The sequence below is a fragment of the Anabrus simplex genome, chromosome 5 (genome assembly GCF_040414725.1).
Source record: "Anabrus simplex isolate iqAnaSimp1 chromosome 5, ASM4041472v1, whole genome shotgun sequence".
Classification (NCBI taxonomy): domain Eukaryota; kingdom Metazoa; phylum Arthropoda; class Insecta; order Orthoptera; family Tettigoniidae; genus Anabrus; species Anabrus simplex.
The window spans coordinates 338079876-338097797 of NC_090269.1; the positions used below are offsets into that span (position 1 = coordinate 338079876).

Below are 17922 nucleotides of genomic sequence, written 5' to 3' on the forward strand. Positions count from 1 at the left end.
TAGCCTTGTAATTTGTTAAATGAGTCAAGAAATTCCCTCTATGATTTAGTTGAAGTCCGAAGCTCCTAGCGTAACACTTATATAATTAATTAATTTTGTCGAGTAAATACCAAGTATGCCGCCTCCATGGTGTAGTGGTTAGCGTGATTAGCTGCCACCCCCGGAGGCCCGGGTTCGATTCCCGGCTCTGCCACGCAATTTGAAAAGTGGTACGAGGGCTGAAACGGGGTCCACTCAGCCTCGGGAGGTCAACTGAGTAGAGGTGGGTTCGATTCCCACCTCAGCCATCCTGGAAGTGGTTTTCCGTGGTTTCCCACTTCTCCTCCATGCGAATGCCGGGATGGTACCTAACTTAAGGCCACGGCCGCTTCCTTCCCTCTTCCTTGCCTATCCCTTCCAATCTTCCCATCCCTCCACAAGGCCCCTGTTCAGCATAGCAGGTGAGGCCGCCTGCGCGAGGTACTGGTCATACTCCCCAGTTGTATCCCCCAACCAAGAGTCTGAAGCTCCAGGACACTGCCCTTGAGGCGGTAGAGGTGGGATCCCTCGCTAAGTCCGAGGGAAAAACCGAACCTGGAGGGTAAACAGATGATGATGATGATGATGATGAAATACCAAGTATGTCACCAAAGTTCATTTACATGCCAACCTTGTACGGCATGGAGTATGTACTGGCCTTCTTTCTCTCCTTCAAATTTCGTACTGCCTCTTTCGGGTATGAACTCGCGACCTAGGGATCTGCAGACCGACATTCTAGCAAAGGGCCATGAGGGAGATTCCCTCCCAGTACTGATGGCCTTTAAATGAGTTTCTGTGAGCATAAGGTTCACGCGATTGCCCGTATTTGCCTCTTTCTACCATTCAACTGGTTTTAATTCAAAATAACTTCCTAGGTGTTTGTAACCATGAATATCGTATTTTGAAGGGCAGAAGAAAAGACACTCGACAACGTCGGCATGTAAAAGAACTTCATTCATTTGAAGTTTACTCGGCAAGATCAATTAATTATATAAGCGTTACGGTAGGACCTTCAGGTTTTCAACTAAATAATACAGTGAACGGCTTGACTCTTTTAACGAATTACCAGGCTAGTGTGCTATTTCGCCATGCGGGGCTAACTATCCCGGTAGGAGGGTTGTATAATATTATTTTGTTTCAGTTGTTTGCAATTGATTGTTCCTAATGAAGCCACTGCGATGCAGACAGAAATACCCTATCCCCTTATGAAGCCTTGTTTGCTCGTTTGCGTGTTAACTTGCATTTCGTTTGGAATGAGAGTATGTCGGCTCACATCAACTTTCCACCATATGCGCCTGTCTCACTCCATTTATATCAATTCCTGTCCCCTCTCTATACCATTACCCTCTTTCGTAATTGTTCTTGGCTCTACCTCCCCAGACGTTCTCCCCTTTCTGTCCATCAACTTACATCCATTTCCATCTCCCCTGCGTGCCACATTTAATAACCTCATTTCTGTCCATTCCTAAGTTTCCCTCCCCACCTCGTCTCCAATGGTTTCCTTTCTGTATTTCTGTATTGTAGAGGAAACCGGTGGGCATAATACAAAAGTACTTGAAAATATTATTAACAATAAATAATAACGTTAAATATGAATTATTTATTTTCTTTCTTTCTTAATCTGTTTATTGTCCAGGGTTGGCTTTTCCCTCGGACTTAGCGAGGGATCCCACCTCTACCGCCTCAAGGGCAGTGTCCTGGAGCTTCAGACATCGGATCGGAGGATACAACTGGGGAGAATGATCAGTACCTCGCCCAGGCGGCCTCACCTGCTATACTGAACAGAGGCCTTGGTGGGAGATGGAAAGATTGGAAGGGATAGACAAGGAAGAGGGAAGGAAGCGGCCGTGGCCTTAAGTTAGGTACCATCCCGGCATTTGCCTGGAGGAGAAGTGGGAAACCACGGAAAACCACTTCCAGAATGGCTGAGGTGGGAATCGAACCCACCTCTACTCAGTTGACCTCCCGAGGCTGAGTGGACCCCGTTCCAGCCCTCGTACCACTTTTCAAATTTCGTGGCAGAGCCGCGAATCGAACCCGGACCTCCGGGGGTGGCAGCTAATCACGCTAACCACTACACCACAGAGGCGGACTGTTCTTTTGTCACCTGCTGAAATTAGCCAATCAGATCGCTTCGCGGGTGAATTCAAACGGGCTTTACAAGGCGGTGGTTGCTAAATCTTCCCGTGGCTTATGACTGGCTTGAGATCGCCAATAGAAGAAATAAACTTATCCAGGGGAGGGACTTGAACAACAACCTGCCTGCTGATAAGCTCGGTCCATAGCAAGCACGCTATGATGGCATTGGCTGAAACTCACGGCGTGTTAGTGTTTGCGATGTTCGTTCTCGTGTGAAAATGAGAAACAACGCAAAACCATCTTCAGGGCTGCTGACAGTGGGATTCATCTCCCAGATGCAAGCTCACAGCTGCGCGCCCCTAACCGCACGGCCAACTCGCCCGATAACATTATTATTATTATTATTATTATTATTATTATTATTATTATTATTATTATTATTATTATTATTTTCCACGTCGTTATGCCCAACTGAGGAGCACGCTTGAACGTATTTAGCTGATGATTTTTCTTCCTTCTCTTCCCAAATCTCTTCATCCTCTCACTGAAATATTCTTGCATTCTTCTGTCCAGGTTTTAATAGTTCTAGCTTTTGGATTCGCGAAACAATGATTATAATCAGTGTTCTGAAAGCAGATTGGTTCTTCACAGTTTTCTGGTTGATGTTGAATTCCCGAAGATCTGATTCTATTTCATTAAGCCAGTTGTTCTTGACTTTCAGTGTGAGGGCAAGAATTAGAATTCTTTTGGTCAATCTATCATTGTTCATTCTGAGAATGTGACCATAGAATTTCAACCTCCTTTTCCTGATAGTGTCTGAGATTTTTTCAGTATGGCAATAAATTTCATGAGATTTCCTTTTCATCAATATTCTCTCTGTGCATACTGCGCCGCAAATTTTCCGCAAAATTGTTTGTCTTGCCTTTGTAGGCTATATCTTTTATGAGTGATCTACCGCCAATAATTAAGTTGTCTGGTGCGTATAATGTTTCAGGTTTTATTCTTTCTTTCTTTCTTTCTTCCTTAATCTGTTTACCCTCCAGGGTTGGTTTTTCCCTCGGACTCAGCGAGGGATCCCACCTCCACCGCCTCAAGGGCAGTGTCCTGGAGCGTGAGACTTTGCACCGGGGGATACAACTGGGAAGGATGACCAGTACCTCGCCCAGGCCCAGGGGATGGGAAGATTGGAACGGATGAATAAGGAAGAGGGAAGGAAACGGCCGTGGTCTTAAGTTAGGTACCATCCTGGCATTTGCTTGGAGGAGAAGTGGTAAACCACCGAAAACCATTTCGAGGATGGCTGAGATGGAAATCGAAAACACCTCTACTCAGTTGACCTCCCGAGGCTGAGTGGACCCCGTTGCGCCCTCGTACCACTTTTCAAATTTCGTGGCCAAGCCGGGAATCGAACCCGAGCCTGCGGGGGTGGCAGCTAATCACGTTAACCACTACACCACAGAGGCGGACTTCAGGTTTTATTACTGTATTATAATGTCTTAGTTTTTCCGAGATAATGATTTTTTTTTTTTTTTTTTTTTGTTTATAGCGTGATTCAGCCGCCCCATCCAATGTAGTATTATGCAACCCACAATATTCATTACGTCCTGAGGACATCTGCCCTGTCGGTATTCTCAGACAACACAACCAGATATCTTGGTATTTACCGCCTCACCATGATAGGACGCCGTAATGTTATAAGTATTAAACATTGGAATACATGCGCGTGCCTTCTAGATCATAAATAAACCTGACACGCCGGCAGTAAATCTAATGGGCTACTTGCTATAAGCTGCCCAGTGTGCCGTACGGAACCGTAGTGTGATTGGTAAAGGCGTAGCGGAGCGGACTTGCATGTCAGGTGGGAGATTCTAATCCGGGGTGAATATTGCAAATTTTTGAAATACTTGTTTAATACGTACCGCACACAATGTAAGTTCAATACCCCCTTTCGTGCAAATTGTGTGTGAATTTGTTCGTGGCCCTAAGAAGGGCCGATTAGTTATCAGGCCGGACAAATACAGACCGGAAATAATAGGAACACAACTGCCCTGGCAATGTTTTATCGCAGCAAATGCTCGATGTGATGACCGTTTTGGTTTATGCACATTCGGGCCCGGTGTCCAATAGATCGTCTTGCGCGCTGAAGCATTCCAGGTGTGATTGCTCGTCAGGTGTCCGTGATGAGTTGCCGGAGCTGGTCGGGGTTTTCCGGCGCTTGAGTCCAAATGACGTTCTTCAAATGTCCCCACAAGAAGTCTAACGGCGTTAAATCCTGTGATCTGGTGGATCAAGAAACAGGGCGTCCTCGTACTATCCATTTCCCTGGCAGTTCCTTGTTCAGATGGTTACGAACAGGTAAAGGCGAATGTGGTGGAGCTCCATCCTGTTGCAACCACATCGCCAAACGATCGTGTAAGGGCACATCCGCCAGCAACAGTGGGAGCTCCTGACTCTGTGAGTGCAGGTAGCGTGAGTCCGTCCACTGGCCCTCAAAGAAATAATTTATTTACTCGGGAAATTTGTCCAAATTTAGTCATCATAGCTTGCCCATCTAGAAACCGAGCGGCTCTTTCCATGTACAGGGTTTTTCATATGATGTTTGAAGTTCTGCCCGCCTCTGTGGTGTAGTGGTTAGTGTGATTTGCTGCCACACCCGGAGGCCCGTGTTCGATTCTCGGCTCTGCCACGAAATTTGTAAAGTGGTACGAGGGCTGGAACTGGGTCCACTCAGCCTTGGAAGGTCAAATGAGCAGAGGTGGGTTCAATTCCCACCTCAGCCAACCTGGAAGTGGTTTTCCGTGGTTTTCCAATTCTCCTCAAGGAAAATGCCGGAATGGTACCTAATTTAAGGCCACGGCCGCTTCCTTCGCTCTTCCTTGTCTATCCCTTCCAATCTTCCCATCTTCCTGCAAGGCCCCTGTTCAGCATAGCAGGTGAGGCCGCCTGGGCGAGGTATTGGTCATTCTCCCTAGTTGTATCCCCGACCAAGAGTCTGAAGCTTCAAGACACTGCCCTTGAGGCGGTAGAGGTGGGATCCCTCCCTGAGTCCGAGGGAAAAACCAACTCTGGAGGGTAAATAGATTAAGAAAGAGAAAGAAACGTAGTGTCAGTTAATGTTTGTGTGATCAATTCTCTGGTTTTTTATCCACTTTAAATTGTTCGAGTACCGGTACTTTGAAAAGTGTCTGTGGGTCTATAGAGTCATATGCTTTTCTGTTGCCTGCTGCCATTTCTTGATGGATACAGTAATTTTCTATCCATCTCTTGGTACAGGGCAGAGTAAAGTGTAGCTTCCACCAAAGTCCCAGTCTCATCCATGGCTGTGACAATATGGAAGCTGCTAGGGTATGGGTGGTGCTGAGTAATGACATTCAGAGCACGACTAGTGCATCTGAATGTTATGAAAGGTTTTGCTCATAGGGTCAGTCGTGCTGAAATAGCACTTTCTGACCCAGTGAGCAAAGCAATGGCAAACTACCTCACTCCTCGTCTTATCTAGTACGCCTCATTTTGATGCTACCTTTGGTTTTTGCGGTTTCCTTATAACCACATAACCTTTGGTGGTGCTATATGAGGATCCAACCAGCCTCTGGGCTAATGACCTAACAGACAGACAGACATGCTTTTCTGAAGTCTATGGAAGTGATCACTGTTTGTCTAGTTTTGCGCATTTGTGAGATAGTTTTGAGATTGAGTATCTGTTCTGTGCATGATCTTCCCTTTCTGAAACCTGTCTGGTTTATTATTATTATTATTATTATTATTATTATTATTATTATTATTATTGTTATTATTATTATTATTATTATTATTATTATTATTATTATTATTATTATTATTATTATTATTATTATTATTATTATTATTATTATTATTATTATTTAGGTGATATTACTCGGGTATCCCTCTAGGCTATTTGTATGAACTGAACTGTTGTCTGTCAGTTTGACCCTGTGGTGAACATATGACCACCACTGCCGTACACGTTGTACTGTAGACGCATGCTGATCAAATCGAGAACCTACTGTGCAGCCCCTAGAGATGATCTACTCCTGCACAGACTAACTATGTACACAATCTCAATTTATGACAGCTGCTGAAGCAAATTTGACATGGTATTCCTCCACTCCACAGACTGCACATCAGCTTTGCCGTATTGTGCTGCATAATCATCAGCTCAGTCACGGATTTCGAACTTGGTTTTGAAATTTTTCAAGCAATGTATATTCGTCTCTAACTGTAACAGAGGGTTATGGAGGTATTAATTGAAGATCAGAATAACAAAAGGTTTGATTACAATAAATGTTTCATAAAATTCAACATATGTATACCAGCAATCGAACTGAATTTGCTCAAACATACACTGAAGTTGTCAAAAATAACATAGTAACCTGTGGTGTCGGATGCAGTATGCAGGCATTTTAATGACACCATTTAGGATGGCTATTTGACAATTTCGAAGTTATGTTCCACTCTCTCGTATGTCAGAGAAGCAGGAACTCTTTTGGGCCATGTACACATGAGTATCATTAACGTTTTTCGAGTGTACACCTCATGTATCACCTGAGACATTGCGCGTGTCAATATCGTACGACCTCCACACCAAGTTCAAATTTTCGTGCAATGCTTTATAACTCTCCTTATAGATCTCCATGAACTATACTTTTATTTTGTGAATGTATACTTAGTACGCCTCTGTGGTGTAGTGCTTAGTGTGATTAGCTCCCATCCTCGGAGGTCCGGGTTCGATTCCCGGCCCTGCCACGAAATTTGAAAAGTGGTACGAGGGCTGGAACGGGGTCCACTCAGCCTCAGGAGGTCAACTGAGTAGAGGTAGGTTCAATTCCCACCTCAGCCATCCTAAAAGTGGTTTTCCATGGTTTCCCACTTCTTCTCCAGGCAAATGCCGGGATGGAACCTAACTTAATGCCACGGCCGCTTCCTATCTTCTTCCTGGTTTATCCCTTCCAATCTTCCCATCCCCCCGCAAAGCCCCTGTTCAACATAGCAGGTGAGGTCGCCTGGGCGAGGTACTGGTCATCCTTCTCAGTTGTATCCCCGGCCCAGAGTCTGAAGCTCCAGGACACTGCCCTTGAGGCAGTAAGAGGTGGGATCCCTCACTGAGTCCGAGGGAAAATCCAAACCTGGAAGGTAAGCAGATTAAGAAAGAAAGAAAGAAAGAAAGAAAGAAAGAAATGTATACTTGAATTCTTTTATATTTTATTGAAACATATATTCTTGTTAACTTCAGGCCACGGCCGCTTCCTTCCCTCTTCCTTGTCTATCCTTTCCAATCTTCCCATCCCCCCATTTGCTGGCAGGACCTAGTGTTTACAGTGCACTATGTCTTCTGGTATGGGCTAGAGCAATTTTGTTACTTTCATTGATCTGCCTCAGCTTTATCCTTGGCTTGGACAAAATGAAAGTGACTGAGGTATGAGTGATGCTAATAATGCCATTCCTTTTGCAGCCAGTCCCTGCTATGAATGGTGTGAAAATATTGCTCATAGGGTCAGTTAGTGCATGCATTTCAGTGGGCTTGGCAGACTAATATGTAATAGCAACTTCTGGCTCGGCGAGGAACGCAACGGGAAACTACCTCACTCCTCGTTTCCCTATTACGCCTCTTCAGTGATGCCTAGGCCATCTATGACAGCTGATGGCGGAACTGTTGAGGATCCAACCAGCCTTCGGGCTGAGGACTAAACATACACAACAATAGTTTTGAAAATGTTTAAATGAATGAAGTTCAAAATACAGTTTTACAATCTGCTTTACGGCGCATCGACACAAATACGTCTTATGGCGACGATGGGATAGGAAAGGACTAGGAGTGGGAAGGAAGCAGTCGTGACCTTATTTTATGGTACAACCCCAGCGTGTGCCTGGTGTGAAATTGGGAAACCACAGAAAACCATCCTCAGGGCTGCCGACAGTGGGGTCCGAACCCACTACCTCCCGAATGCAAGCTCACAGCTGCGCGCCCCTTACAGCATGGCAACTCGCTCGATGTACAAAGTACATTAAATCTGTTCATGAAACACGATAAAAATTTGATGAAATTCTACGAAGCAGTTAAGGAGAAACTGTACGTTTGTTGTCCGGTTCCATGGCTAAATGGTTAGCGTGCTGGCCTTTGGTCACAGGGGTCCAGGGTTCGATTCACGGTAGGGACGGAAATTTCAACCATCATTGGTTAATTTCCCTGGCACAGGGATGGGTGTATGTGTCGTCTTCATCATTTCATCCACATCACAACGCGCAGGTCGCCTACGAACGTGTCCTCGGACACTACCGGCACTAAGAGCCATACGCCATTTCCGTTTCATTCTACGTTTGTTAATTCATGACGTTAGAAATTCAAACCAAATGCCATGGTGCAATAGCCTCGAAGGACTGTGGCCTACCAAGCGACTGCTGATCAGCCCAAAGGCCTGCAGATTACGAGGTATCATGTGGTTGGCACGACGAATCCTCTCGGTCTTTGCTCTTGGCTTTCTAAGTCGCGGTCGTGATCTCACCATCAGATAGCTCCTCAATTGTAATCACGTAGGCTGATTGACCTCGAACCAGCCCCAAGATCCAGTAGAAATCTTTTATCTGACCGGGAATCGAACCCGCGGTCTCCAGGTAGGAGGCTGGGAACAGGCAGCCAGATGTCATCAGATTAAAATGCCTGAAATCGGTATCTGAGGCAATGCGATTTTATTATTATTATTATTATTATTATTATTATTATTATTATTATTATTATTATTATTATTATTATTATTATTATTATTATTATTATTATTATTTAGAAATACGTTCAGCAATTTTGCACAAAATGTTACAGTTCGGTTAGATTGTGTAAAAGAGTTTCCTTCGCTGTGAAATCTTTCTTAATTCTGACCCGCGCGACTGTGAGGAAAGGGGCAAAACAACTACGGCCTGGAGATACCAGCCCGCAGTACTTTGCCTAGCGTTTTGCATCGTGCTCCTGCTGCCATGCATGGTTCCTGCAGGATGTTCAAGCCTACCCGCAGTACAGTCACAATGACTGGATTTTAACCCATTCTTGAAATTTGACTTTTCTTCGCTTCAGTTCAGTCTCAAGTGAGAAAAAGAAGAAACTGTTGCTGAATTCTTACAGCAGCGTCACTACTAATTGGGCATGTTTTGTAGATAGCATTTACCTACGGAGTATTGTTCTTCGTTAAATAGTTGTTATTAACATAACTTGGCCTCAATTTACGTTTGAGCCGACTTATAGTTTATTTCTTAATAAAGTACTCGCAGCCAGCAGAGTAGCTCAAACGGTAAGAGCACTCGCGTTCTGAACTCAAGTTCGTGGGCGATCCCGGCTAGGTCCGGTGGTATTTGAAGGTTTACAAATACATCAGCATCGTTGCCATAGATCTGAGAGCTGTTGCAGAGCAAATTACGTCACTCTGCATCTCGTAAAATCGTAAACGTAGTTGGTGGTACGTAAAGCCAATTACATTAAGGTACTCATACTGATATAAATAAATACGAGTACAATAATTTAAACCTGCCCTTCCGTGACTCCGATGGTTAAAAGTCGGACTTCATCATTGAGACCCATGTTAAAATCCCAATGACTCCATGTAAAATTTGTTCTGTACAATGCGAAGACAGATAAATTTTCTCCTAGTCTCCGGTTTCACTCCAGTAACACTCATGATCACGAATTTGTCATTACCCTGGAGGTAACTGACACGTTCCATGCCTTGATGCTAGGTGAAGTTGCATTGGTTCGCTGCAAATAGATCAAGTGCATTATGTCATGAGTAAAGTCATACAAATCATGTATGATGTCAGATATAGGAACATCATACATCCAGGTTATTCAATTTATTCCATTTATTTTCTAGATTGTTTGAGTCGTCATGATGTAAAATTCAGGTTTCAATTTCACTCCAGAGTCCCTAGTGTTCTGTTCTGGGTATCTATCTTGATGTCTCTCCTACAGTGCTTATCACGTTCTCATTTAACTGAGTTACTTGGATGCAGAATTAGTTTAACTACCAGTAAATTAGGAAGTGGCATCCATTATTGATACTGATTGAACCACCATTTTGTGGACTTCGTACCCAGTAGTTCACGAATTATATCCTCGCTATATTACGTCTTCTAGTTAACTTCAGTTAAACAATGTTACTATACGTTACAATGTGCCTACTATTCAGAAAGAATTTAAAACCTTTTTCCGTGGTTTCTCATCTGTATGCAAAAAATGCTGTGGTTGTGCTTTAATTAAGGCTATTGTTGCTACCTTCTCATTCCTATATTTTATTTATTTATTTATTTATTTATTTATTTATTTATTTATTTATTTATTTATTTATTTATTTATTTATTTATTTATTTATTTATTTATTTATTTATTTATTTATTCAATGAAATTGCAATGTTTACGGCAGTTGTTACTTAGATGTAAAACATTAGCTAATATATTCTTAAAATTATTTTCCAGTCAAATTAAAAAACAGCATGAAGTATAATATAACGAATGTTACATTACAATACTAATCAATACCAATTAATATTTAATGAAAAATAAAAATACTCAGCCTGTTTTCAGTCATTCGACCGGATCAGTAATGGAATGAATGAAGCCCCCATCTAGAGGTGAGGACTGGAATCGTGCCGGCTACCGGAGCCTGTCGCACTCCTCTGTAGCAATGAATAATGCCTGACAGATTACATGAAATGATACTAGAGAGTGTCGCTGTAATGAAGGATGACGGGGAAAACCGGAGTACCCGGAGAAAAACCTGTTCCATCTTCGCTTTGTCCAGCACAAATCTCACGTAGAGTGACTGGGATTTGAACCACGGAACCCAGAGGTGAGAGGTCGGCACGCTGCTGCCTGAGCCACGGAGACTCACCAATTCAAATTTACCGGGCGAGTTGGCCGTGCGCGTAGAGGCGCGCGGCTGTGAGCTTGCATCCGGGAGATAGTAGGTTCGAATCCCACTATCGGCAGCCCTGAAGATGGTTTTCCGTGGTTTCCCATTTTCACACCTGGCAAATGCTGGGGCTGTACCTTAATTAAGGCCACGGCCGCTTCCTTCCAACTCCTAGGCCTTTCCTATCCCATCGCCGCCATAAGACCTATCTGTGTCGGTGCGACGTAAAGCCCCTAGCAAAAAAAAAAAAAAATTCAAATTTAATATAATAGTTAAAAGAATTATTAGAACAGGATATTTTGTGATTCACAACTTTTACATTATTTGTCTTTTTAAATTTCCTCATCTATACTAATATTATAAAGAGGAAAAATGTGTTTGTTTGTAACGAATAGGCTCAAAAACTACTGAAGCGATTTTAAAAATTACTTCACCTATAGAAAGCTACATTGCCAGTGAGTAACATGGGCTCTATTTTATTTTCAAAACAATTCGAGGTGGGGGGAACGGGGGGAGATAAAAAATTATGGGCTAATATAGGCAAAATATCGAATTTGTCGTATGAGGAGGAGACAAAGCTCAATTTAATCCTCTTGACGCAAAGAACAAAACTCAGTAAGCCCTACGGGCCCGAAAACCATGTTTTAAGGCCCTAAAACCAACCGTTATGGAGATATTGGCACCACACCACCCCTGCTCTAGAAATCGGACAAATTAATGAACTGCCGTAACCATGGCAACGTCAGCTCCAGGATTCTACATCAGCGAAATTATCTACAATAAATCACAAAAACCTAACATGTTACAGACATGAAAAATGATATTTGGAATCCCCTTTACAAATAAAAGAACACAAATATTCGTTTTCAGAAAATTCACTTAAGGGGAAGGGGGGATGAAAAGAAGTGAGGAAGGAGAATTAATTATATGAGGATACATATATCTCAAAAATGAAGATGTTACAGACTTTAAAATTGGTACTTGGAATCTCCTTTAAAAATGAACACACTCTTTTTGAAAAATCCACTTAAGGGGGAGAAAAGAATAAAAAGCGGGTGAATTTTTAAAATGAGTATCTTCTTATTCTATCACTCCATCCACACCTGTGGGGTTGCGGGTGCGAACTGTGTCGCACAGGTGAATTTGACCCTGTTTTACGGCTGGATGCCCTTCCTGACGGCAACGTAATCTATACTTCTATACTAATATTACAAAGAGGAAAAATTTGTATATTTGTTTGTAACGGATAGACTCAAAACTACTGAACCAATTTTAAAAATTACTTCACCTGTAGAAAGCTGCATTGCCAGTGAGTAACATGGGCTGTATTTTATTTTCAAAACAATTCGAGGAGGAGGGCGACGGGGGCAGATATAAAAATATGAGAATAATAGGCTAATATAAGCGAAATCGAATTTGTTGTACAAGGACGAGACAAAGCTCCTTTTAACCCCCTGGACGCAAAGAACATAACTCGGTAAACCCTTCGGGCCCGAAAACCATGTTTTAAGGCCTTAAAACCATCCGTTACGGAGATATTGGAACCACACTACCCCTGCCCTAGGAATCGGATAAAGAAACGAAAAGCCGTAATCATAGCAACGTCAGCTCCAGGATTCTACAGCAGCCAGATTATGCATGTTCGTTTGGGCATAGCTGCCAACCAAAATTGATACACATATGACTTACTATCTGGAAAAAATAAACTGTTGTGTAAGACGCTCATAGCACTCCTTTGGACGGGGATGGAAAGGGAGTGAAGTATAAAAATAATAGCCCCGGAGATCTCCGTAGTACAGCGATCAGCGGTTGCCGACGGGCCTCCTTTTTTACGTACTGGCTTAGGTTTCAGCATTTTGCGGAGTCTGTTACCTATAGTTACCTATATATCAAATCAAGGAGTAGTAAGATCACTGATGTTATTAGTGCCGATATTTTGGTCCAATTTTACGATCATTGTAACCATGAAAACAACCTATGTACTGTACACAATTGTCAAGATGGTGCGCCCATGACTTGAACGAATTTCTCAATATTTATACTCAGATTTATTATATGATGTGCGACATGAGTGACAAGCCCTGATAATTATAATTCTCAATAATTATAGTAGTTTCTTTTATGCATCGCGTATTTCCTTGATCATTTGTAATAGTTACGAGATGTCGGATCAAACAAATACATTCAATAATACTTGTAATTGTGGTACTATCTAGCGGATGTATACTTACACTAAACCTGCAGCTTTGTGAAGGGAGCAGGTATATCTAGGTGGGAATGAAGGAAAAACATGGTAGCAAAAGATATTAGAGGTCGACGCTAATTACGAACTAATATTTAAAGGCCTCATGAAGAAAAGAATAAGAAGGTACACTGCAATTCCAAACATGACAAATAATTTCTACGTACTTAACTAAATACACCAATGATATAAATATCTAATGAAGTCGCTCACACCGATAGTATGAGTAACTAAAGCCAGTTTCTGATAACCCGTACGAAGAACGGGTACTTTTGCTAGTATATACTAAATTGAGAAGTGCGGTGTTACAGGACGAAGTAAATGTGAATGAATATTTACGTAGGAATTAATATTATTTTACAGTATCATTGCTCTATTAATTGGGGAGTTCTTACAAATTTTAGACTTAGTCTTCAAAAGAAAGAATATATTTCTAGGACGATTTAGTTTCTTTGGTGTATAGAATGAGATTCAATGCAAATACTTGCGTCATAAACTTTATAATTAATTCATACATGAAATCACAAATCTTTGGAATTTCGTCTGCGGTGCAAGCTATTTACACTATGTTCTTTGAGTATACTTGAATAATGTATGAATATTGGTAATTGCTTATGACTTTATAATTCATGAAACTTGTTTTCAGTACTACCGATAAGATTGATGTTCCTTGTGGTCATTGGGTTCCATATAATCAAGCCGTACTCTAGTCTGGACCTTATAAAGATATTTCATTGCCGTCGGAAACCTGAATATATTTTATCGAGAAAGAATCAAGCTTGTGAAATTCTACCTCTCCTGGAGCATCTCTCTACCACGGAAATATCTATATGGAAGCACACATGATTAAAATTTGGTAGATGCTACTGCCCAAACTCAGCGTTAAGAATTCTATTTCTTGCTTATACTGGGTGACCCGGGAGGAAGGGGGTAATATTCTAGGATGTGTTAGTACTGGTCATTGTAATCAAAAGAAGTTCCAAAGAAGATGGGGTCGATATGAGACGGTTATCGAGACAGCCCTGTTTGATTTTAAATATTGATAGCTTGGAAAAATAAGTGTATTGTGTTAATTGCTTCAATGCCTCTCTTTCTTTTCTATAGCAGTAATAAGAAGATTAAAAATAAAAAACCTTTCTTGTTTCATATTGTGTCATTTTGTGGTTCAGGGACAATTATTTCACAACAATTTCTTGAAGGTCCCATTATTGACCTCAATATATGTTTTCTCGCTGAAGAACATGGTGTGTTGCCCATCGAAGATCATCGTGACGTTACCGTACGCCAGCAAAAGCATCCATTATGCGAGCGAGCAGTTCGTCTCGTGTATTAAGTTTTCTTCTGTAGACTTCACTCTTCACCCAACCCCATAAAGAATAATAAAAGGGGCTGAGGTCGGGAGACCTGGGTGGCCAGGAAATGGTACTACTACAAATAAAAAGAAATAAAACAATACATTTTATTTTACAGGTTATCAATGTTTACATTTAAACAGGGCCATTTCGACAACCATATCATATTGACCCAACGTTCATACAGCCTTCTAGAAGGCGCGCAATTCATTGCGACGGCGAAGGGGTACCCCCGGTAAAATCAGTACAGGCTTGTGAAGGAGTACATTTTGAAAATATTTGTTTTACGTCACACCGTTAAAGGGAGGTGTTATGACGACAGTTGGATAAGACTCGGAAGGGATCGACCGTGGCCTTTATTAAAATACATCCCCATCATTTGCCTAGTGTGAAAATGGAAAGCCATGGAAATTTCTCTTCAGGGCTGCCGATAGTGGAATTCTAACTCACCATTTCCCGAATGTAATCTGACAGCTATGCGGGTGCAGTAGAACATAAAGGCATTGTCTAGTCACGACCTCCCTATTGAATGGGATGGAGTGGTTAAGTATGTGCCTAGACGCACCGGGCACTTATCTTGTAGACTGAGGAAACTCAGGGGTTACGCACCTCTGCAGAAGTGGAAGTCTCTTTTCTAAATATTTCTACTTCCTGACGGGAAATTGAACCAACGTCTTTCTGGGCGAATCAAGCACGCCTTTATCGCATAGATTAAACACACCCAAATATAATGAAATATACAAATAAATAATCAGACTTTCTTCATAACCAAATAATTCATTCTAATTTCTTAAAAGGAACTTTTTACTTGTAAAATACACGCACATATATTATATCCAGCCCCTAAGATTGAAATAAAACGAAAACAAAATAGTGCCCCCCCCCCGAGATCAGCTAAGCTTAGGCACTACCATGAATAACTTATAATTTCTCCCTGATTATGATCATCATTCAACTGAATGTGTTTTTATAATTGCAGGTAAGGCGCGTTGCCCATTCCCAGGGGATCCTGCTCATGGATGGATTGCTCCCGTGAAGTTCTGGTACGAACCTGGCGATCATCTGCAGGTGACATGCAGTGTGGGGTACGTGGTGCGACTAGAGGAGAGACCACAATGTCAGGGAGATGGTACATGGTCCGAACGGGTTCCGGAGTGCCGTAGCTATCAGGAAGTGTGATAAGAGACCTACAGCTGGACCATAATTGTAAGGCGAAGGTACCTGGATTAAGCGCGTACCAGAGTGTCATACCCATCAGGAAGTGCAAAGGATACCTACATCTGGACCACAGGGGTAAGGTGATGGTATCTAATCCGAGCGGGTACCAGATTACTGTAGCTACCTCTGTACCACTGTTGGAGCGGTCACCAGAGCTATGAAGCAGATCTACATCTGGACCACAGTGGTAAGCTGATTGCACCTCGCCTGAGCAGATACCAAAGTGTCGTAGCTGTCAGGAACTGTAAAAACTTCTACATCTGGACCGCAGTGGTACGGTGATAGTATCAGGTCCGAGCGGGTACGAGAGTGCCGTAGGTATCAGAGAGTGTGACTGAGATCTACATCTAGACCACATTCCTACAGTGATGTTACCTGGCTCAAGCGGGTACCAAAGTGTTGTAGCTATCAGGAAGTGTGACGGAGACCAACATCTAGACCACAATACTATGGTGGCGGTACCTGATTTAATCGGTCACCGTAGTGTCACAGCTATCAGGGAATGTGGTGGAGACCTGTATCTGGTTGCAAGTGATGCATATCATACTTGGTTCCGTATTGACTTAACAATTTATAATAACATTCTTTAGAAGAATGTATTTGTATTGGTCCACCTGTTAAATACAATGTCCACACAAGACACTTAAAACTAAATGGTATGTACACTCATAAAAGTGGTCAAACTAGAACATGTTTCAAACTTTTATGCATATTCTTCGGCTAGTATACATGAAAATATCTTAAAACTTTCGAAGTGAAATATGTGGAGAAAGAATCGTGGCTAATGGAAAGATTTATTGTTGGTAAATTTAAAAAAAACATGTAATGCATTGTTTTCCAGAGTCTTAATGAAATAATAATGTAGAAAAGAGGAGGTAGAGTTGACCGTTGTATAGGTCTATCTGTATTTACCAAGAGAGCAAACTTAGGACAAGTTGTATTGTTTGACGTACGTTGACATTAAGGAACGGTCTGGAATTTCTAGTAAATCATCGGTCAGTGGAGTGTATACAATATGGCTTCAATAACACGTCACTGGTGAAGAAACAATTGAGAATCCAAACGGTGAACATTATACACCGAGTGACAAAAATATTACTTTTATTTTATTGTATTGACAGCAAGTGAGAGATTTGTAGCTGTTCAGTAAGTTTATGTAAATAAAGTGTAATGCCATTTTGATGACCCATATAGAGTGTGTTATTAAGCAAATTTAATTTTCGTTTATCCATTTCTATGTACTGTATTGTATTTGTACCTTTGTCCTGTTTCCTTATGTCATCAGTAAGATCCATGCAATTGAAGAGACTAGTTCAATAAGGGTGCAAGGCCAAATTCATTAGTTTTAATATTTCATCATATTTTCATTTTACTAACATCTGTTGAGTTTTCAAAATGCTGTAATAGATTTAGAAGATATCGAAATTATTTAATGAAAAACTAATTGAAAATGTAATGGAAAGATTTATTGTTAAATTTAAAGGACATATAGTGCATTGTTTTCTACAGTTTTAATGAAATTATAATGTATAAAAGAGGGGATAGTGTTGACCATTTAATGTGGTCACGTAGCTCAGTACTGAGTACATTTAACTTCTTACTGAAAGGACAGCTTCTGAGCCTAGTAGTGGCAATAATATTCGACGTATCCCTTATCGCAATTATTCCTATAGATTAAAACTATTACGTAAATGAACAAACTTACGTTCATTCTATCCTTAACATCGTATTCTAAAGTCTAAGCCTTATCGCCACAGACATAGAAGTCTATTTTGAGCCAGTCTTTTCAATTTCGCGTAGGTCTTCCAGTTAATCCTCAGAAGTAGGTTCTTGAAATAAGAGAGTCTGGGTCGTCCTCTTCCTCTTTTCCCGGAAATTATTCCTTCAGTGATGTTACAGAGGAAATCCTTATACCGCAGAATATGACCAATACATTTTATTTTCCGTTTTCCTATTCCAGTTACGAGACTGCGTTTTTTTCCTATCTCTCTAAGGACTTCGGTACTGCTCTTCATTTCAGTCCAAATTATCCTCTGCATTCTCCTAGAGATCCACATTTCCTTCTCTCCTAATACCCAGCTTTCGCAACCGTACAGAAGCA

The 17922-nt window shown here is 41.6% G+C and overlaps 1 protein-coding gene across 1 annotated transcript in view; it reads left to right on the forward strand.

The window, feature by feature from the left end:
- The window catches only part of LOC136874523 (locomotion-related protein Hikaru genki), a 367869-nt gene extending 351756 nt beyond the window's left edge, over positions 1-16113 (forward strand). The window contains exon 9 of the mRNA XM_068227826.1: positions 15583-16113. Within this exon, the coding sequence (XP_068083927.1) occupies positions 15583-15782 (200 nt within the window). The 3' untranslated portion in view covers positions 15783-16113. The remainder of the gene's footprint in view (positions 1-15582) is intronic.
- Positions 16114-17922: the final 1809 nt, after the last annotated feature.